Below are 22,390 nucleotides of genomic sequence, written 5' to 3' on the forward strand. Positions count from 1 at the left end.
ATGTGCCTAGTATCACAAGCATCTTCTAAAACCTCTACAACTTAAAAACCGCCACCGTACCTCATCTGCAATACCTTACCGTCTGGCCTAAATGAGGCTGGCAGTATAGTATTGAGGTTAGAAAGCTACGCTCAAAGGATGCGGATTCTGCTTCCCAGGAATGAATACTGTCATTGTACCCCTGAGCAAGGTACTTCTCCCGAATTTCTTCAATAAATATCCCACTATATAAATGGACTGTATATAAAAATGGAATGTGTGTAAATTGCTCAGCTTATGAGTGTCTCCTCAATGCAGAAATGTAAATATGAAATTAGAGGCAGATACTGCAATGCATCTATTCAGTACAAAACATCCCAAATGTATACAATAACACATACAGTAATAGGTACTCTCACATCCTAAAAAACTGTACAGTGCATTCTTTAAATATCATTACAAGGAAACCTTGCAAATATGTTCTATTGCACCTTACAGATTTTTTTAAAGCATTGGCACAAATACAGTAGTCACATTGCATATGGACATCAATAAATTAATGATTCAGCATGGCCATGATACAAAAGAATGCTTATCACATTTAAGTGGTAGTAAAAAAAAAAATTTGACACAGCTAGAGTTTTAAATAGATTTATTTGCACATACATGTGAGACAATTGGTCTACTGCTAGTTCTGTTCACATAAAATATATTCTCAGCAATATATATTTAGATCTCTATTGGAAACACAACTTTGTTATTTGGATGTTTGCATTATAAATGTTAATTTAAATAGATTTATTATTTGTATAAACACACACAGCAAAATATTGCTATAGTACTCTCAACGGTTCCCAAAAATACATCATCAGCTCTATAAATATAAATCTCTACAGGAAACTGTGCCAAGGATTCTACTTGCTGCATGTGATTCAAGGCCACACAGGTCTAATATAGGATATATAAGAAATAATATTACAAAAACACAATCATCTCTATTAAAATACCATGACAACACACTAAATTTCTATTATATATCTTCCTAAATCAATATATATTTTAGAAATCACCCTTGTCTATTGGTTGTGAAAAGCATTCAGGGGAAAATAGGATTACACATACACATACACCATTGGTTTTTCTTTCAAATAATCCTTTGACAATAAAATTAGATTCTTCATATATAATAACATCAGACTGTTTGTGCTAAAATTGGCCAGCATGAATCACATCAGATGATGATCAGTCTCTCTCACTTTTATGATTTTAGGACACCTACCTGTGCACATGCATGCAAACACGTGCACGCGTGCACACACAAACATGCACAGACATGCATGCACACACACACACACACACACACACGTGCATTCGAACAAGCACACATGCACAAACTTGCACGTGGCCACACACACCTACACACTGTGCACATCTGAATGCACAGACACTTACAAGTACAGCCACATGCACTCTTGCATACACACAGGCAGACACACATGCATATGCATGCATGTTCATACAGGCTGTGACTCAGCGAGACTCCTGCTGCTTCCTGAACCTGAAACAAAAACTGGTCTTTTCTATAGATCCGAATAAATCCGAGAGTTAGAGTGATTACCTGCGATCTTATCTCAGTTATGCAATTATTTGTACACATGCTTATCTTTGAGCAAATGTGCTTATCTGTGAGTGAACATTCCTTGCTAGTAAATATTCTCATCCGGTGAGAGTGAGGGTGATTATCTACTAGAACGATTACCTGTAAATTAATGCAATTAGCTCTGAGTCAAGTTGAATATCTGTGGGTGAGAATGCTTGACTATAATGCCTGGAATCACATCACTATCTAATCGTATCCTCATTTTATTGCAAATTGTATATTTTACTTACATTATTGCGACTGAATAACTATAGAAAGAAAGCTTTCAATTCTATCTGCATGTGCTGGCAGAGGGGAGATGGGACTTCATTTCAAGGTAAAGTGCAATGAGTTCACAATATGAACATGCACACTCTACCCCAGGTTCCTTCATCCTGGAGGCATCTAGACCAAGCAGACCCAGTCGCAGGGAGTCCGGCCATACTGAAACACACAATATCAGGGGTCAAACAGGGGTCACTTCAAGGTGATGTCCGGGTTCCAACCCCCATATAACGGAGCCTAAGCATATTTCCCTGTAGAGGGAAACTTGGTCATTACATCGCAACTGCTAATCAAACCGCACATAGCACAGTTAATGAATAAAATATGAAGAAATAACAAATATCCACCAGCAAATCTACAAAGTCAGCCAAAAAATAAAAAAAATAAAAAATCTAAACATAACATTCTGGATCCACTATAACCATAGAGACAAATCCAATTATTTACATCTCATGTTGCAAATTTGTTTTAACAGATAGAACGAGGAAATAAATAACAGCCTGAGAAGAGAAACAAAAAGACCTGATTTCTAATTAACATGAAAGTGTAGTGGAGGCTGCGTTAGTAAACTCATCCTTCATCCCCCTCTCCGCCTCACAGCTCCCGACTGTTTACGCCGAATGCTGTCTTGGAGAGGGATGCACAGTTCTGTTTTGCTCCTAAATTAAATGTCAACAGATTTAACATGGCGAGGCACTTTACAACATTTCATCCATTTTATTGTTCATTAGCTTTTCGTGTCTCTGTTCAGCCGGCTTCATTTGCAGCGTCTTGGCTTTGAAGTTCACAAAAGCTGAGACAATAATTAGGTTTGTGTAATTACAGAGTGCTTAATGCGGGTTTCCAGGAGAAATGCCTGCCCCTCTCCTCGCTGCTGTGCCACAGTAACGATTAAACCGACATTAACCTTCTGCAGTCCAGCTGATGGGGAGCAGACAGGAGCTGTGTGCTACTGCCACGCTCTTCAGGATAATAACCTAACATTCACTGTGTTTATATGACCTGATTGTTTGTTGAAAATCACTCATAAATTTGTGCCTGTATAACTTAACAAGCAGGATAAAAAATATGGATACATAGAGAATATTGGATATCAGGAAGAATACTGAAAGATAGGTGGTAGATGTGAGCAGCTGTAGGTTGGGTAGATGTGAGGGGCTGTAGGGTAGATAGATGTGAGCATCTGTAGGGTGGGTAGATGTGAGCAGCTGTAGGGTGGGTAGATGTGAGGGGCTGTAGGGTAGCTAGATGTGAGCAACTGTAGGGTGGGTAGATGTGAGGGGCTGTAGGGTATAGATGTGAGCAGCTGTAGGGTGGGTAGATGTGAGGGGCTGTAGGGTAGCTAGATGTAAGCAACTGTAGGGTGGGTAGATGTGAGGGGCTGTAGGGTAGATAGATGTGAGCAGCTGTAGAATGGGTAGACGTGAGGGGCTGTAAGGTAGATAGATGTGAGAAACTGTAGGGTGGGTAGATGTGAGCAGCTGCAGGCTGGGTAGATGTGAGGGGCTGTAGGGTAGATAGATGTGAGCAGCTGTAGGGTGGGTAGAAGTGAGCAGCTGTCAGGTGGGTAGATGTGAGCAGCTGTAGGGTGGGTAGATGTGAGGGGCTGTAGGGTAGATAGATGTGAGCCGCTGTAGGGTCGGTAGATGTGAGCAGCTGTAGAATGGGTAGAAGTGAGAAGCTGTAGGGAGGGTAGATGTGAGCAGCTGTAGGGTGGGTAGAAGTGAGAAGCTGTAGGGAGGGTAGATATGAGGGTCTGTACGGTGATTAGATATAAGTTTTTGTAGAATACAGATGAGCTCACCTGGATGTCTGAGAGTTCCTTCAGCAGTCTGGAGGCTAATGGAGGGCAGTCCCCCAGACAGGGAATATCCAGATTCTGAGAGACGGAGTGACAGTAATGATGACATAATACTCCTCCTACTAATAAATATCGATGCACTTTACACCAGTTCCTACACTGGATAATGTGCCTTTAAATCCAGTCTCAATAAACCACACAACTTTAAACTGTAGATCTAAATAACACACGTTATTTAGACTTGACATTAAGAATGTCAGATATCATTTGAGGTGGATTAGTCATGCCATTAGCAGAAAATAAAACATTCAGATGTGAACGCACCTGCCCCTTGTACAGCACCTGGCTCACTGAGCACACCACACATGCCGTACCAGAACCAAACATTTCCTTCACCCTGTTCTCCTTCAGAGCACAGCACAGGTCTACCATGGTCAAGTAGCGCTCGGACACCTTAAACATCCCCTGTGTCACAGCACAAAAAACAGAATCAAATGGTGGGCCATTTGTCATTAACTACAACATAAAAGTACATAAATATTGTAGATTTATTAACACAGTTTGGCTTTTTACTTTTTACGTGCTTTGGTGAAGACAAACACTTGCATTACATTACAGTACATTTATTTAGCAGATGCTCCTAGCTAGAACAATGAAAAAATGAACAAGTACACCCACCTCAGTTATGTCTGCAGCATTGCGAGGGCTGTCTAACAATATATTCCCAGATAAACATTTAAATATGGTCCCAACATAAAGACAAGTGTTGACTGAGTACTGGCCACCTGAGTCTCTTGCTCTTACCCATTTCCGGGTGAGTTCCAGGATACTTTGGCGTATGACTCCAGGAAGAATGATACCATCAAGGGGCGGGGTAGCCAGTTCCTCCTCTGAAATGCAGAAGGATTTGTTGCTTCCGGTAAACCCTCTGGTGTGCATTCATATAATACTATGAACACAACTATGTGACGGGTTCCACGATGGTTGACAGCACCTGCTGCACCTCCAGCCTTTGGACACTAGAGGTCTTCTTCCTACAGACTGTCAAATTTGTATTCAAAGAAATTGCTTCTCATCATCCTCCTCAAACTAAAGTCAGAGTAACTGACTGAACAAGGAGTTAGCCAGTTGCAGAAATACAACCTAGATGATATTGGCCATTTCTTCATTGTACAATTACAGTAGTAAAAATTCTGTGGGAAGTTGCTGTCACATATGCTGAATTTGCACTGAATTCCACTTACAATGTAGTCTTGTAGTCTCTGTGCTTATGTGAATTCTGTAGCTGGTACATACCATGAAAATACACAAATTCTTAATAATAAATACATATGAATAGTAAACTAACAATGACAATAGTACAAATTATAGTAACAACTAATGAATGAGGTGTTATTAACACCTCTGTTGGTTTTTTAATGCTCTCATTTGCTTTTATGATGAGACCATCAGCCCAGCTGACCTAAACCCTCCCATCACCCATCCTTGGGCAATGCTTGCCCCAATTGTGCCTTGCTCAGCACAGCTATTAATCATTACTGGCACAGTCCAGACCACGGGGTCCATCCACACACTGAAGCAGTGGCTTAACAGGCTGAGCCACCCAGCAGCCCCTACTACAAGCACTCTAAATGGTCCAGTAAAAGCTTTAATAATGCCCTCAATACATTTGCCAGTGAAGGATGTTTTAATATTACCTCTATTATAAATAGTCCAGAGCAGGAAAAGCTAACTGACCTCCATTTTCATTGATCCAGTAGAGGAACAGGTTCATGGTGCCAGCCTCTGTGATTTGATGGTCCTCTCCGTACAGCCAGAGAACCTGCTGGCACCCGTAATCAATAGCCTCATACTGAGCATAGATTGATGCTCCATAGTTCCTACAGGGAGATAAAACACGAGTATAAACAGTATTATCCTATTATCATTTTAGCATCACAAGCCACCGCTGGCTTCCTGCATGCAGTCCAAATCGCTCACGCAGGCATACCAAGCTGTGAACGATACTTCCCCTTCAGACAATTATTACACCATACACTCCAACCAGACTCCTCCACTGTGCCATTTCCTCGAGCACCGGCAACCAATCCTCACGGCCCTGGCTCTACTCGGTCCTCACCCCCCAATCCTGGGTGTTTTTCGCACCTGTCTAAAACCCCCTTTTCAGACTACACCTTGAGGTTTCTATTTTACAAACTAAAACTAAATCTAAACAGGTCTAGAGGCATACACCTTGATGGTGGTACATACGTGACTGAAAGTTTTCCATCTCTAGCTCTAATGGAGTTTGCTTAATATGCGAGATGCACTTTTGTACAATTTAGTCATTTGGCAGAGGCTTTTAGCCAAATGACTAAATTGTAAATTGTATTAGCCAATATAATTATTTCATGACTCATTACTCCATAACTACAGGGAGAAATAACGTGAGCACATACTATAGGTTATTATGGTGAAATCCTCTAGGAAAGGGGTTTCTAAACTTTTTCCCCATGCGTGTCCAAATGAATGTTCAGAAATGTACTTGACTCCGAAACCTCACCCACACACGTCTCATGCCAAACAACATGCTTTAGTCGTGACTATACTGACAATATACCACAGCCTTTTGTGTTTTGCTACTTTATACAATGAGCTCCCTAATTTTTGGACAAAGACACATTTTTTCTTGATTTGGCTCTGTACTCCACAATTTTAGATTTATAATCAAACAATTCTCATGTGGTTCAAGTGCAGTGTTATTTCAGGGCACAGTATTTGGAAATAAGAGGTGAGTATCTTCTCTGGTAACGCACTGCCAGGCCTGTACTGCAGTCATCTTCATCTCCTGCTTGTTTTGGGAGCTAGTTGCCTTAAGTTTTGTCATCAGCATACGAAACGCATGTTCAGTTGGATTCAGTTCGGGTAAAACATTCACATATTTTAAAGAGACAAAAAAATTACAGTTTCTTTTTTCTAAAACGTCCGGCAACCCCATCCTCAAATCAAGCGACCCCACATGGGGTCACGACCCGCAGTTTGAGAAGCCCTGCTCTAGGGGATGTATATGTGAGGATTCCACAGTAATCCTAGATCAATGGCTCTGAGAGAGAGAGAGGGCCAATCGGTGTTTCCAAATGGACATGGGAAACCCAAGACTGCTGCTCAGAGCCAGGAAATATATGTCTTATTATTTCCCCCATTTGACCCCCATCTGCTATTTCCATAATGTTCTGTCTTTCCCAGCCATGCTTCATAACCCAGCACATCAGTTTTTCAGTCATAATTCAAATAAATGCTCCATTTTTATAGCACCAATAGGATGGTTGGGTCTTATTACCGTACCTACCATTAAAACAGCAGCATAATGTAGATTAACTTCCATAGTTAAAATCAATTTAGTTGATCCCAAAGGAGTGAGGTCATGCATCAGAGTTATGACAATGGTCTCCCCTCTCTTCCTCTCAATGTTATAGCCTGTATAGTCTCATCCAGCCTAACAATAACTTTGGCATAACATTCATTATAACAATATAATTTTGCTTAAAGTTACACCAGAGAATATATTTCTCCTTCAACATGCCAGTTAATTCATTATTCAAAAGAACCATGTGATTACCCTCCCATCTTGCAGTCTCCAGTTCCTCCTTTCCAGGCTCGAACATACTTGGGGTCAGCCCACAGGGACACAGGCTTGTAACCGGTGCTGAAGTAAGACCCGACTGGGCTCAGAATGACATAGAGCAGAGCCGAAGAAGGCTTCTTGACACCCAGGGAAGGCTGCAAGTGAGAGAGAGAAAGAGAGACAGAGAGACAGAGAGACAGGGAGACAGGGAGACAGAGAGGCTCGGGTATACAGTGTCACAGAGAATAGCGTCTCCATAATGTAGAAAGCTCCTCCTCACCTCAGTGCCCAGGAAGGTAGGGCGGATGTAGAGGCTGGCAGAGTCTGACTGAGGCACCCACTCCTGATCCACCACCACTAACTTCCTGATGCACTCCAACAGCTCGACTGCATCAAAGCTCTGGGGGAAAAGAGGGGTGAGAGAGGGGTAGACATGGGGGAGAGATAAGCAGAGAGAACAGAATAATGGAGAGATGTGTGCATAGAAAATAATAGAATAGTTACGTGCTTTCAGCTAGCAATCTGAGACACTCAATACTTCCGTCTGACCAAAGAATTATGTGCAGGAGTGCTGGTAACATGGTGCAATATGGTGGACGTGTAAGGCAACAAGTAACAGGGTCAGCGTGAGTCAAACAGTCTTACTGGAAGACAGGCTCTCTCCGCAGACTTCAGCATTCTTTTCATGTTCAGCATGGGTCGGAAGAGACGCAGCACATTGTCTGGCCCCCGGTACGCCTTCATCCCTTCAAACAGCTGCGCAGCAACCAAAGCACAAACACAGGCAGACTTCTTATACCAGCAGTTTTCAAACCTGTTCCTGGAGATCTACCGTCCTCTAAGTTTTCATGTCAACCTTAACAATCAGGCACACCTGATTTTTTCTAATTAGCAGCTCAATGTGATCTCTAGCTGTTGAATGAGGTGTGCTTTGTTAGGGTTGGAGTGAAAACAAACAGGAAGGTAGATCTCAAGGAACAGGGTTGGGAACCACTATTTTATACCTTCCAAACACCTTTACAAAGAGCAAAGAATTTACAGCATAAAAGGTGTGTATAATGTGGAACAGCTGAATGAGAAGATGAGAATAATTTCTTCTGAGCACTTTTACCAAGCCAAACAACTGCTAGCAAATTGAAAGCAATATTCCAGTACTGCAGTGGTGAGACAGTTACTGTCATTCAATGGAGATTTAGTCAGATGATGAACTTCTGAGCTCCAATTTAAAATAATGTTATAAGCCATGGTGACATAAGATGAAGTGGTTGTATAATATATAAACTAGACCCAGAATCAATAAAACTACTGTTCTTTCAATTCCCTAAAAAATCTATTTATATTGCCAAATAAGAACGTAAAATTAAAACAGAGTATTATGTCAGTCAATAAGGTTGATCGGTACAATACACTGGTGAAGGTTATTAACATAATGATAAGTAAAGTTAGTTGTGCAAAGTGAGCGGGTAGAATAATGCCTCAAAACAAGACTGGTATTTCCCAAAAATGTATCATACAGCATTAGGAAACTGGTAGGTAATTAACTGACCTCACTTCACATATATGAGCTAAAATGCCCTCCTTTCTTTGAATCCAACCAACCATTTTCAACCATAGTGAGAATAAACAGATGGAATAAAATGCAGGAGTTGAACAGTACCAGCTAAAATGATTAGCAATGTTTAAAAGATAAACATCTCACCCTCATGACATTAGAATTGCTACCGAAGGAACAGAGTTACTCTTCGTCAAATTTTAGCAAGAATCAGTTCCAATGCACAATGGTCAAGCTCTAACCACTGGTCTTTGAATACATTGAACAGGCCAGGAAAACAGCAAACAAAAGCGTACAGTGATTCACAAGAAGCTTTGTCACTGTGTATCGGATGTCAGGTCAGAGTGCTGCAAAGGGCTTCATATAGGCCTCTACAAGTGCTCTCAGGCAGACTGAAAAGCAGACATTTTCAGCAAGAAAATTTGCACATACACCTGAAGTATACCTGCCTGTCTATTTATTCTTAAGTACAGGTATTCTGTGGTAAACTTGGAGGTATATTTATTCTCAGGTGCTGCATGTAAATTTTAGGCATTTAGCAGACACTCTCATGCAGAGACACTCTCATGCACTATCTACGTTCTTTGTACATACAACCCATGTTGACAGTTGGATATATTTTTTGAAGCAATTGAGGTTAAGTTCCTTGCTCAAGGGTACAATGGTAGCGCCCCACCAGGGAACCAAACCCGCAACCTCGAAGTTGCGAGCCCATTTCTCTAATCATTATGCTACAGTCCAAACTACAGTGAAATCTCACCTGTACAGCGTAGTGCAGGGCAGAGCCAGCTGGGTGGATAGACAGGTTGTGAAAGGGACAGATGTGAGGTTTCTGCCAGCCACCAGTACTGGTCCACTCAATGGTCAGCATGTGGTCAGTGAAGACTGTCCCAAACACCAAGTCACTGGGGTCAGGCTTGGGCTTAAGGGTTGGAGCCAGCTCAATCACTGCATCTGCTGCCTGAGAGGAGAAAGAACAGATGCTCACACGCTGCTATGCGATCACTCACATGATCATGTGAGCACACGCATTTGCATGTTCATACATGAACCCACCCTTGTGTGGTCATGCACATACACAGGTTCATGCAAACACACTCACCCCAGTGAAAACTGAGCCTGAAAAATGATGAAAGAAAAAATAAATGGCTAAGTATCCATGATGAGTCAGCAAATAGACAAAAGATGCAGGCACCCCTGGAGAGCACAGGTTAAAACATTGTGATCTCAGGGTGTGTATCTGCGTGTGCGTGTGTGTGTGTGTGTGTGTGTGTGTGTGTGTGTGTGTGAGTGTTTGGGTGAGTGGGTGAGTGGGTGGGAGTGTGTCTATTTACAGCACTGTTTGTGTGAGACTGTCAAACTGTCATGGCAGCCATAAAAGTCACATGCAGGAGGTGTTCACAGCTCAGGTGGGGGGCTTCATGACTGTCACAGTCACAGCAGTAGCTGCCAATGACTATCACACTTAAAGGTAGAGGGTGCTAACAGCGCTCACAGCTCCGGTAGGGGGCATCTAACCCATTTGAGTCACAGGTAGGAAGCGCGCACAGCTCTCAAAGCCACACACAATGAAAGCAAACTGTTATAGCCCTAAGACACAACCATGTGCCAGAAGTCACAGTCTGTCAGCTGGCTTGCCTCAAGAGCCCGGGATTAGAGACAGTCATACATTCTCCTGATTGTGAAACTGCATAATCCCAGATTATTTCAGGCAGGTGAAGTGCACAGGGTTGAGGGTGCAAAACCTTTTTTGTTTGTGTTTCTGTGAACGTTTCAACGTGTCACACCCCATCTTTAGCATTGTACTTTAGTTCTTCAGCATGATCTGTTGCAGCACCTCTCACAAATGTATTGAGTGTCTGCTAAAATACAGTTCTAGGTTTTAGCAGTGTTCTTGTACCAGACTGAGGTTTGATAATGTAAAGGGTCAACAAGATCAAATGGCAGTGTTATTTGTCTCTTCACCATGAAGGCCCAGTGTTGTACCTGCGCGCAGATTAGCAGCATTTGCACCAGAAATACCCCACAAGTAAATTCTGTAATCCTCAAGGGCAAAGGGGAGCTGCACTCCAGTGGAGATGTAAGTCTAGACAAGTGAGGAATGCCCAGCAGCTTGTCTGTCTGTAATGTCAGTGTCTCCCATTGCATCATGCCTAAAAAATCTGTTCTTGACTTACAGTATCTGTTGTGATATTTAACCTAAAAGTTCCCCTGTATTCACAAGGAAAAACATTTATCTTTATCCTTCATATTTCCATTTCTGTAACTACAGAGCACTTTGTGACATTAAACACTATTTTATACAGTACAAAATGCTTTGTAGATTCTGTATGTAGCCACCCTAAAAATATGAGTTGATTCCAGTGAAGAAACACACTAACTCTTACCTGGTTAACAGTGGATCAGTTACAGATAAGAGATATAGTGGCAGAAGTTACTTAAATTTCAAGCTTAAAACCAATATACAGTTATTATTTTTGTTGTTGTTGAGCTAACCTGTGGATGGAATGTGAAAATCAAGTCAAGGCAAACTACTCGTTCTATGCTTATGCTGAAAAGGACATTATGCTTACAATGAAAGGTGGTGGTGGACCTTTAATGTTATTGGTGTTGTTTTAAATCTACTGGTTCTGGGGTTCCTGTTAATGTCAAGGTAATCATGAACCGCAGCAAGTACATTTTGCCAAAAACCTGGTATCCCGCTGCCTGGAAGCTCACACTTCACTACAAATGGATCTTTCAGCAAGACTGTGGTCCTAAGCATACCTCAAAATCAAAATGAAAAAAAAGAAAGAAATTGTTAATGGACGACCAAAGTATTGCTTTGTAAATGCCTTTTTGGTATTAGGTAAAAAGGTGGAATCATGAATATGAAGTCCATTAATGAGGCGTTGGGTCATTACGTGCCGCCAGACAACTAATATCTGCCATGGCATAGAATCTACCAGCATCTGGACTGGAATTCTGTTGGAGGGATGCAGTATAATTCTTCCAAGAGGAAGCAAATTAACTCAGGCCTCGTTATTGATGCTGTTTCGGAATCTCTCATAAATGCTCGAGTGGGTTGAGATCCAGTGAGTGAGGCCATGGCACATGGATAACATATTGTCATGCACATTGGGTAACCACTCATACCATCACCTGACAACACTGTCCCTTGGGAAACATAATCAAGTTGAGCCGTTTTCATCACTGAAGCTCTTGCAAAAGATGCCCCAACAATTACTCCTCTTTTGAAGTCAATATGCCCTCTGGTCAAGCTAGCCATGATTATAGGCAACCAGGCCTGTTCAACATTTCAAACACAATACTGGGATGCTAATTTATTAATATTAGATAGATAGATAGATAGATAGATAGATAGATAGATAGATAGGCATACAAGAATGTTTTAGAAATCAGACTGTGTGTGCATGTGTGTGTGCATGTGTGTGTGTTTGCAATGCAGCACTTTCTTCTAATTCCTACCTGAGAAGAGAACATGGACACAGCTAGCATCTGATCCTGACTGGCAGGGCTTACAGAGATCTGGGAAAGTGGATTCTCCTCATGGGCCCTGATCCAGCTCTCTGGCTGAACACAGAGCGTGACACACAGGACTCTGAAGAGTTAACTATGGATTACGGCGGCCATCTTTTCCCCACAGCCAAAGGGAAGGTAATGTGGAGGAGTGTTTCTCAGCTACGGAGTTCAGCACATTGATTTTCATCTAATGAGAGAACTGAGGGGGACTTAAAGAAGAGCAACACTGGAACTTTTCACAACAAAACTGCCCTCTGATCTGTTTGGATGCTTTGACTGGCAGGAGACCCTCTGTTTTGTGGGCAGCAGGACGCACCTGCGAACCTTTAAAATGCTGCTCCTGGACATCAGCCTCAAGGCAAGTAATTAAACACAACACCGCAAACAAACAAAAATTAATGGACACACGTACACACACACACACAAACACACACATTAAGACTAAATCACGCTTAGATTTTACTTTGAAGTCCAATACTCTTCGACTTTGTTCCACACAATTTCCTGTATTATTTTTATAGCCTGATTTCAGAGACAATGTTTTAGATTTGAAATCTCCTTTCTCATTCCCCTCCTGCCAGAAGGCTATCCAGTCAGTAAGCTCTCGCGGTGTTCAAATGACAGTCTTACATATTCTGCACTTACTTCAAGCAATCGTGACATGCACCCTGTGGTCCATGGGATGTTAAGACTACCTACCTCATCTAAATTATATTATTGTACAGAGAAGATATATGACAGAGTGCGACTTTGAAGCCTTGGAGGGAACACGGTGCAACAATAGCTGAACTGGACTGTAATCTATTGTGCTTTTTTTCCTCAGTGCTTGGGATGTTACAGACTTTCACGTGCTGTTACCTTAAAGCTGGAGATGCACTCTGTAATGCCATTGGTGGAGCAGTCATTAGCAGAGACCTGAAAACACATGCAGACTATTTTAGCATGTGTGCACACCAACTCTCTCTCTCTCTCTCTCTCTCTCTCTCTCACACACACACACACGCACACGCACACACAGTACATACATATAAATGAACACGTACAGTACGCACGTACGTAGGAGCGAACCCATAATAAATTGTCACCACGTCAATGTTCAATATTTATGCTGAGGGAAAGTGACAGCCGGATAACTTTTTCCGATACGAAATTACATAGAATATTTTTAATTTCTACCGCAGAGATAAAATAGCCTAATACGATTATTCGCTTTAATTTTTTCATATCACAACTGTCGACTATTCGTCGACAATATACATGAATGAGGACTACGTATTTTATAATTACGTCAAGGCCTATTCGAGAAGTATTGCGCTCTGGTCTGCCGTAGCATCCTTCAGCCTGAAGCAAGGCTAAATCTGTGCAGCTGCGTCGTTTTTTAATGTATTGCAATCAAAATATACTGGATTTCTGTCGATTTGCAGTGATATCCTGAAATATCGAGGTAGCAGTTAACATTATTCACGACATTGTACATAAAGAATTATTTAGCCTACGTATTCTATGACGTGTCGTCAAGCAAATGTCCAACGTAAATAAAGAGGTTATATCTTTGGTCTACGTTGTAACAACGGGTCATACATGTCTTTCTTATATATATATATATTTGTTCGCAGACGCTATATTAGGACGCCAACAATCACAGAAAACAGATTAAAGCTCTCTTCTAATCCCCTGCCGTAGACTACACGTGACGAGAGCATTAGAAACCGTTTACCAGGTTAAGAATTTAACTTGTACAACCAAGAAAAAGGTTTAATGTACAGAGCGGGCGTAGCCACCGATTTTCTGTGACAGGAGTGAATTTACCTTGAGAGATGGAGCGCTCGCCTCAGATGCGGGCACGACTGAAACACTCGCCATGATGATAAATATGGGGCATAAGCCGCGCACTGTGTCAGAGTGAGCTACAGTAAACCGCTTACAGATTAAACATTATCAACTGTATTGTACAACGCAACTTTAACTTTCGAGCCAAAAGACCTCGATTCAGGAGGTGGATTATGAACATTTGTTTCATCGTGTCATGAAAATAATTTACAGCACTGCCCCCAAAGTCTATGTTGCGTTAGCAGCAGAAAAGCGATGAAGATTATTATTGTTCATATTAAATGTTTTACACAGTGTGGGAAAATACAGGGCCATCCATTGAACATTTTATCTAAATTAACTTAGCCTGGCTGTAGCCTGTATAATTCAGTATTTTCATTTTTTGTTATTCAATTATTTATCTACCTGTTGGCTTCTTTCTTGCGCTGAAAGAACACTAATAACTTTTCAGTTTGGAGAGTTAGTTCCATATTGAATTTAGCAAAGTGAACCCCAAACCCTTTCTCTCCTTTGAACAGATGGTATCCTATAAGTTCATTAGTGCCCCATGCAATCGGGCATAATTCATTCTACTGAGAGAAGTACTGATAATTATGTGTAGGATTTAATTAGATCAACAAAGGTGCTGAATATGGTGTTTCTTCTGCTAAGAGTGGCTCACAATACTCATCTTTAAGCCCACACCCACCCACCTACCCACACACCAACACGTGTGCATACACACACACATGCACAGACAGACATACACACAACAGCGCACGTGTGCTTGTGCGCACACACATGCACAGAAAGAGAAAGAGTGCTGTTCTACTGTGCAATATGTAGTCACGCACAGGCCAAAACACGCTGATAGCTACATAGAAAGTTATACAGATGCAGTGCATGTCTTAATAAACACACTGGCACACAGAACTGTTTTATGTAAACATGTATTTACTAGAATGTCACAGTGCACCCTTACCAGGAAAGGGGAAATGCAGCACAACAGGACAGTACAAACATCAAGACCAAACAAGACAATTACATGCAGGACATCAAAGGGACATAATTTCGTAAAACAAACTTAGCCGAGTAAGCAAACAATTACTTAAAACATGCAATGATTGATAGTGACTAAGAGTTAAATGTGAATTTTGGCAGTGATAGGAGATACTTGTTTAAGTTTTGTCATTTTGTAGTTAATCATTCCAAGATGGTGGATTGTAGCAGGCCAAGCTTTTTTTCACTCTAAGTTCTAGCCAGGAGTCCATTCAGACAGATAATTATGAAACCAACAAGTTTCTTTATCTCCTATTCAAGCCTTCAGCAAACTATTTATCAGTAACTGATAAATAATGTCCAAAGCTGCCCTCATATGATCTTTTGCTTTCAATATTACACATGTAATATAGATGTATTTATGCACAAAACATTTAGTTGTTTCCCAGAATTTTAGATTTTTAGAAGTTATCTAATGTGGTTGTCAAAGTATAGTTCGTTTGGTTGCACAATTAATGAACTACATTTATCCTTAAAGTCTTGAATGTACACCAGTCATCTTTATGAAAGGTTTCCCTTGCGGAGGCCTACTGTTTATATCCTGCATGAATGAGGTTGAGAAAGTAATTGAGATATGTATTTGAAATAATTGAGAAAGTCTTGTTCTAATTATTGTCGATTTTGACCTCTGTTCTGACCTGACTAAGGTTACATTAAAAATGCCTACATTTTTATAGCAACGAAACTCCTAGTGCCATAGAAGTCACACAACCCACAAAATGTTCATATTTATGTAAAATTCCTGTTTAAACAATGAGCCCTTGCACAATTATCGCATGTAAATTACTTTTATAAACCACACGAGGGCGACAAGAGCACAGTTTCCACTGACCGTCTCGCCATTTTCATTTAAATACCGTACGTCATTGCGGCGCTCTCTTTCCAATTCCGAAAGTAGTGTGACTGTTTGAAAAAATAAAATCCAATCTAAGACGTTGCAGCGTAAACAAACATCAGGTAAATACTTTCAAGTGTAAAAAACATAAAAACTTACGTTTACGTAATATAAGCCCACACAATTTTAGCTTTAAAACTTTTTTAAATTGTTTGTTGTTTCTAGGAGAAATGTTTTCTATTTTTAGTATTTGCGGCGTACATGTTTATATTGTTGCCTGTATTTTCAGAAAGACTTCACAATAACTCGTGAATATGTTATTGTGAACCGCTTCAAAAACTGGGAATGCAACTAAAATGGAATTACATGGGGGGTTTTTTTTGGCATAAAATCGCTTTATATTGTATCTTTTCTACATTTTAAAACAATTTTCTGATGTTTGCACGGCTTTATTTTGGCGTTATGTAGGTGGCGTTTATGCAGTTTATGAATAAAATCAAAAGTTAAATTTCTAGTTATAAGCAGATGGTGTAGCAGGTGAAATGGCGACCGTCTGTGGCTGAGGCAGCAGTTGTGTGTGTGGGTTGGTATACGGATGGATTTGAACATCTCTATGTGGATTGTTGTATTTGTTTTGTTTTTTGTTAGACAAATAGAACGGGTTCCATCACCAAACGCCACTGTACAACAGCTAACTCATTTCAACTCATTTTAAACTAAGTTATACTAGAACGCCACCAGAGCACAAACCAGGCTAAATTCAGTATTTTCCATGAAGAGGCAACAGGCCGAGTGTATTATCAACTGTGATTCGTGTTTTTTGCCGTCTTGAGAGGCTTAGACCAGGGGGTGTTCTCCCGAGCAATTGGTTAGGTGGTTAGGTCAGTCTGTGGTTCTCTGCTGTTGCTCATTTAATGTAGTTTTGTGTTCATTAGGGTAGTTTTATTCTTTGTGTAACTTAGTTTAATGAGGTAGTTCACAGGTGAGTGCACTTCTTGCGCTTGTTTCTTCTGGGACTATACTTTCTTCCTGTAGGCAAATGTTGCACTTCGATCCCATGATCTTTGCACTTGTTTGCATGGTAAGGCGCAATGGATAAGCATGTAAAGCAAAGGGTGTGTGCACATGACACTTGCATGCCTGTGTAAGACAGTGCCGACTTATGAGCTCGCTTCTCTCTCCAGATCGAGGACTGTTCTCCACCCCTGCCCCAAGATGGACGTGGGAGTGATGCAGAGACGGCACAACCCGGTGGACAGCATCTGTCGCAAGCTGCAGACCATTCAGCGCCGGGCCCAAGAAGCTGACTCCCCATTCCAGATCCCTCGCTTCCAGTCCAGCAGCTACGACAGCCCCCAGTCGGGCCTGCGCGGGAACCTGGAGGCCATCCTGAAGAGACGGGCTGTACGCAGAGACAGCGAGTCTGAGGGGAGCCCGGGCATGGTGACTCCGACCGGCTCCCCTGGGTCCCGCTGCCTTCCTCACACTCCCCTGCCCACCAATATGACGTACACCATCGCCGGCACCCTTGGGGAGAAGCGAGAGGCGGGGCAGAGACTCGAGAAGGCATGGTCACGCAGTTGCTCCACTCCCGCTGCCCTGCCCAGGCACAGATACTTCAATTTTTCCCACTGCACCACCTATTCCAAGGCAGAGGGTGGTGCTGCCAATGTGGACCAGCACCGGAGCCCCGCCCAGGGCATGCACACATACTACAACCTCAACTTCTGTACCTCGGATGCATCTGCCATTCTAGACTCGGGTTCTGACCCAGGCTTCCCTGCCTTAGTGGTCAAGAGACTGTCCATGGGAGATGGTACGGACATCACATGACTCGTCTCCCTCTCAAGGATGGGCGATGCTGCAACTGCTAATCCATGATCACTTGCAAAAATGTGCATTTACTCTCCTGATGTGCTACATACAGTGTGCTGTTTTGCTGGAGTCCCTCTAGGTCTGTTGACTCTCTGTCCCTGTGTGCAGGTGCCCTTGACCGCTTGGAGCACAAGAAAGAGACCATGGCTGAGGTCAGTCTCATCTGTGAAGAGGATCTCCTGGACACTATCTTCCACGCATGCGATACCCAGCGCAGAGGTACAGCATCTTGCACGTGCCTAGGGTCACCGTACATGAGCCCTACCCGTCTGAGTCACACTCTATCCTGCTCTTTCTGTCTGTCTGTCCTACTTTATCTTCCCCATTGTCTTTCTGCTTTACTCTCTCCCACCCTCTGTCTTTGTCCCTCTCTTGTTCAGGTCTGTCTACACACATCTTTCTTTCCATCCAGCTTTCTGTTTGTCCTGCTCTGTTAAGTCAGGTAAACCATGTGACTGAGACTGTAAGGGATGAAAGTGAAATATATATAGTAAATAAATGACACTTAAATGTTGTATAAAACATTGTATTTCAATGTTGTTTTCCATTGTACTTCATAGGCGGTAGAAGCAGTGGTCACTTGCTATGGGTAAATTCTAGATTGACTGAATCGTCTGTTTGTGTCATTGTGATCTTATGGCAGATATTCCTCTCCTATCATACTACTTTTCTTGTGAGATTTCTCTACCCAGCGGCACTTCATGTGCACATAACGGTTTCTTTTAGCAATCCACAAATTTTTTGGAGCATAATAATGCATAATAATAATCCTTTAGTGAGGATCTGATAATGATACAATGGCCCTATGAAGAGTGCGACACTGTGCCCGTGTTGCTCGTTTAGAGAGAGTTGCTTTCTAGGAGTGTGTTCAGACGTGGGACTGCTATGTACAGTCACTCTGTGTGGTGTAGGTGGATTCTAAATTCACTCCTCAGCCTGGCCAAGACCCAAGCAGTTGTCTCTGTGGAGGGAGGATTGTAATGGCCACCAGAGGTGTCCCTCTGGGTATCTACAGTAATCGTGGCCTCTGCTCTCCAGGCAGAGTTTGCGTGTCTCACATTGTGGACTACTTGCGTCACACGACCAGCCGGGGATCCGAGGACAGCGGCCTGGAGGAGCTGTGCAACATGCTGGACCCCGACCGCAAGGACGTCTCTATCGACCTGGTCACCTATCACGCCATTATGAAGGAGTGGATCCAGGACTGTCGCAACCAGGGGTATGTGCAGATGGGGAAGTGGCAAGGACACAGTTGTGACCAGTAAATGATGCAATTGCTGCTGCTGTTTCCCTGCTCTCTTTGCAAGTCACCAACTGCACAGAGCTGTTCTGCCTCCCTTCTACATGCATGGTGTCCTCAGGATACTAGCGAGGGATATCTTGCGTACCTCTCTTCCTGTCAGTGCTAGCTCTCCTGCAGTGTGTAAATTATTCACGGGCTTGCAGCCAGGTGCATTGGAGGAGTACACAGTCACCTGATTCAGATGAAAATGTTTTTGTGCATGATGTGAGTAACATGGCATTTACTTGAGAGCCACAGTTGGTGATTTCAAATTTGGTGCAGTGGGAATGAGGCTTGAATGCAACATGTCTTGTTGTTGAACCAGGAGTATGACTGCTCAGACCATCCTGCGAAGTTTTCCTGTCTGTCTCTTGACCTTTTCTGAAGCACACATTTCCCCCACCTGTTAGGGATGACACACCTGAGGACTTGCTGCAGGAGTCTTTGAGACTTAGAGACAGCCTCTCTGGTAAGACTGAGCTACTGAGGTCATTGTATGTGTGCTCTTTGATGTTCTTGGTTTCTGGGAGATGAAAGCGTAATTTCTTCCCAGGGAGGCGAACTGCAGTGCTGAATATGACGTCCGGCAGCCTTGAGGCGTTTGGAGGGGAAGCCTCACGAGGCGATCTGTGAGTTTGATCTCACCTCCCACGTCGGCTATCAGTCTCCTCTCTTCCATCCTTGCTGCCCATCCCCCCACCCCAGCCGTAGGGTCCCTCCAACCCCAGCCATAGCTTCCATCCCCCACTCACCATCATCAGCACTGATTCTGCAGACCCAGGAGATGCCTGCCTCTGTATTCTTTACATTGAAAGTTCTGGCTCACTACCTTTGATATAAAAACATTCCAAATATGATGCATCTGATAAATATTAATGAATGGGGCATGATGAAAGACAATACAGTGCCAGTGGATGCTCTGTCCCTAGGCATGCTTGTTCATGAATATTCACAAATTGGGATATAGCACTGGAAACTCCTGTTGTTGGAATGTAGAGAGGACAGAAGGAAACCATGAGCAGACCATCTGGTTAGTCTATAGATTCTGTGCCATTTTTCTCCTCCCACCCATGTCATCAGTCCATCTTCAGTCCGACTCATTAATTCTTTATGAATATTTTGACGCAAGGCCGATTTCTCATACATCTGCTTCGAAGGAGAACACTGATATTTTGGAAGGAAGAACTGACCTTAAAGTGAAAGAAATGCATGTTTTGTCACCCACTGTATAAAAGATCTCCCTCTTTGGATGTATGGAGTGCAATTTGCTGCATGGAGTGTGTACAGAAAGTGAATAGGACTGTGTGTGTGTGTGTGTGTGTGTGTGTGTCTTTGTGTTTCTGTCTGTCTGTCAATGCATGAGTGGAGACCAAACTTCCATACCAGTCATCAGTATCATTCAGGGCCCTTTTTTGTCTAGTTTTCTCAGATAAAGAGAAATAAAGAAAAGTGTGCGTACATGCATGTCTGTGTGTAGGATGGAGATAGAGAGACTGACCTGTAGTGTCTGTATATAGTAAGATTGAGTTGGTGTACTGTGTATAGAGAAACTGATCTGCTGTACTGCGTCTCTGCAGCGAAACGTCTGACCTGGTGTACTGCGTGGCCGACCTGCAGTTTAATAACCAGAAGTTGCAGGATGAGGTCAGGAAGCTGAAGCAGGCAATGGAGACCATGGAGGAAGTCAACCAGAAGCTGACCGAGGAGAATGAATCACTCAAGACTCAGGCCAAAATGTATTGCAACATGCTTTGCCAAATAAGTGACCAACCATTGTTTCACGTGATCCTAACTAATATCACCTAAATCTGACCCTCTTCACCCAAGTGGGACACTTGAATCCTACCTCTCAACTCTCCCTGCCTCTCCTTTAGCTCTTCCACATGACCTAATCCTGGCCCCTTACCCCTTCTCTACTACCCTCCCCATGAAACCTTACCATTACCCAGTGCCCTCTGCCATTTTACCAGACCATTTTGTGATTAAAATGGATGCCAGATGCATGTAAAATGTTTCACATCTACTGCATAGTGACAACCTGGCTTTTGTGTCCTGTGACCTGTAGAGGTCAGCATTTGGTACAGAAAGAGAAGCAGCTGAAAGAAGAAGTGGAGGAGATGAAGGTGACACTGAGTGCTGTGGAGGAGAGGCGCACACAGGCCACAACACAGGTCAAGCACATGGTGAGTGTGGCATGTTGGCTGCTGTGTGCGTGTGCATGCAAGCAACTGATTGTGCTTTTAGGCCTTTGTTGCACTTGCCTGCCATCCAGTGATTATTGTCCAAACTACACACCCCTGGAAATAGTACTAATTATTTGTGTATTGCTGATTTGAGTGATGTGCCTGGCACACTTTGTATCACTTTGCAGGGTCATGATACACTATATGGCCAAAAATATGTGGACACCTGACATCTAACATCTCATCCAAAATTATGGGCATTAATGTGGAGTTGGTCCACCCTTTGCTGCTTTAACAACCTCCACTCTTCTGGGAAGGCTTTATAATAGATCTTGAAGCATTGCTGCAGGGATTTGCTTCCATTCAGCCAGAAGAGTATAAGTGAGGTTGTGCACTGATTGGCTGTTTAGGCCTGGCTCACATTTAGCTTTCTAAAGGCATTGGATGGGGTTGAGGTCAGAGCTCTGTGCAGGCCAGTCAAGTTGTTCCACACCTTTATCGACAAAACTATTTCTATATGGACCTCGCCGTGTGCCCTGGGACAATGTCATGCTGAAACAGCAAAGGGCCTTCCCCAAACTGTTGGGGAAGCACAGAATAGTCTAAAATGTGATTGTATGCTGTATAATTAAGATTTGCCTTCACTGGAACTAAGGGGTCCAGCCAAAACCATGAAAAACAGCCTCAGACCAAGGGGTGTCTAGATACTTTTGGTCATGTAGTGTATATATAGGTCTTGCAGCACTAGTCTCCTCTGACTGGCTTATATATCTTTGCCATCAGTGATTCTGGAGTAAAAAATGCCAATCAGATTACAGCGAGTCAAGCCATGAAAAGGCATATTTGTTTGACAGATATTGAGCCATACTATCAGCCTGAACTGATTGTCACTGAGGATGAGCTTTGCTGATAAACCGTTAGCCGGTTACTTCTAACAAATCAACATTTTATGCAGTTGGGGCTCC

General features: G+C 42.6%; 2 protein-coding genes across 10 annotated transcripts in view; one reads left to right on the top strand and one right to left on the bottom strand.

Moving 5' to 3' along the window:
* Window positions 1-616: 616 nt before the first annotated feature.
* On the bottom strand, window positions 617-14,352 carry bcat1 (branched chain amino-acid transaminase 1, cytosolic). The gene is made up of 11 exons (XM_064343214.1): window positions 14,192-14,352; window positions 13,241-13,297; window positions 9,621-9,821; window positions 7,954-8,064; window positions 7,589-7,708; window positions 7,303-7,463; window positions 5,442-5,584; window positions 4,509-4,594; window positions 4,029-4,169; window positions 3,708-3,782; window positions 617-2,062 (listed from the first exon to the last, which is right to left on the bottom strand). Exons 1-11 carry the CDS (start codon window positions 14,243-14,245, stop codon window positions 2,024-2,026), a joined length of 1,188 nt encoding a protein of 395 aa, XP_064199284.1. The 5' UTR covers window positions 14,246-14,352; the 3' UTR covers window positions 617-2,023.
* lrmp (lymphoid-restricted membrane protein) overlaps window positions 12,250-22,390 on the top strand; it is a 30,824-nt gene continuing 20,683 nt past the window's right edge. For 7 of the 9 annotated variants that reach the window (XM_064343201.1, XM_064343207.1, XM_064343206.1 and 4 more), the window contains exons 1-8: window positions 16,060-16,207; window positions 17,270-17,901; window positions 18,069-18,179; window positions 18,999-19,179; window positions 19,653-19,711; window positions 19,796-19,871; window positions 20,820-20,978; window positions 21,308-21,425. In XM_064343201.1, coding sequence (XP_064199271.1) covers window positions 17,301-17,901; window positions 18,069-18,179; window positions 18,999-19,179; window positions 19,653-19,711; window positions 19,796-19,871; window positions 20,820-20,978; window positions 21,308-21,425 — 1,305 coding nt within the window. In that variant the 5' untranslated portion in view covers window positions 16,060-16,207; window positions 17,270-17,300. Of the gene's footprint in view, window positions 12,741-16,059; window positions 16,208-16,645; window positions 16,669-17,269; window positions 17,902-18,068; window positions 18,180-18,998; window positions 19,180-19,652; window positions 19,712-19,795; window positions 19,872-20,819; window positions 20,979-21,307; window positions 21,426-22,390 lie in introns of those variants that run through there. The other 2 variants (XM_064343202.1, XM_064343204.1) reach the window with 2 other exon arrangements.

Source organism: Anguilla rostrata, chromosome 7 (assembly GCF_018555375.3).
Source record: "Anguilla rostrata isolate EN2019 chromosome 7, ASM1855537v3, whole genome shotgun sequence".
In the NCBI taxonomy this organism is placed as follows: domain Eukaryota; kingdom Metazoa; phylum Chordata; class Actinopteri; order Anguilliformes; family Anguillidae; genus Anguilla; species Anguilla rostrata.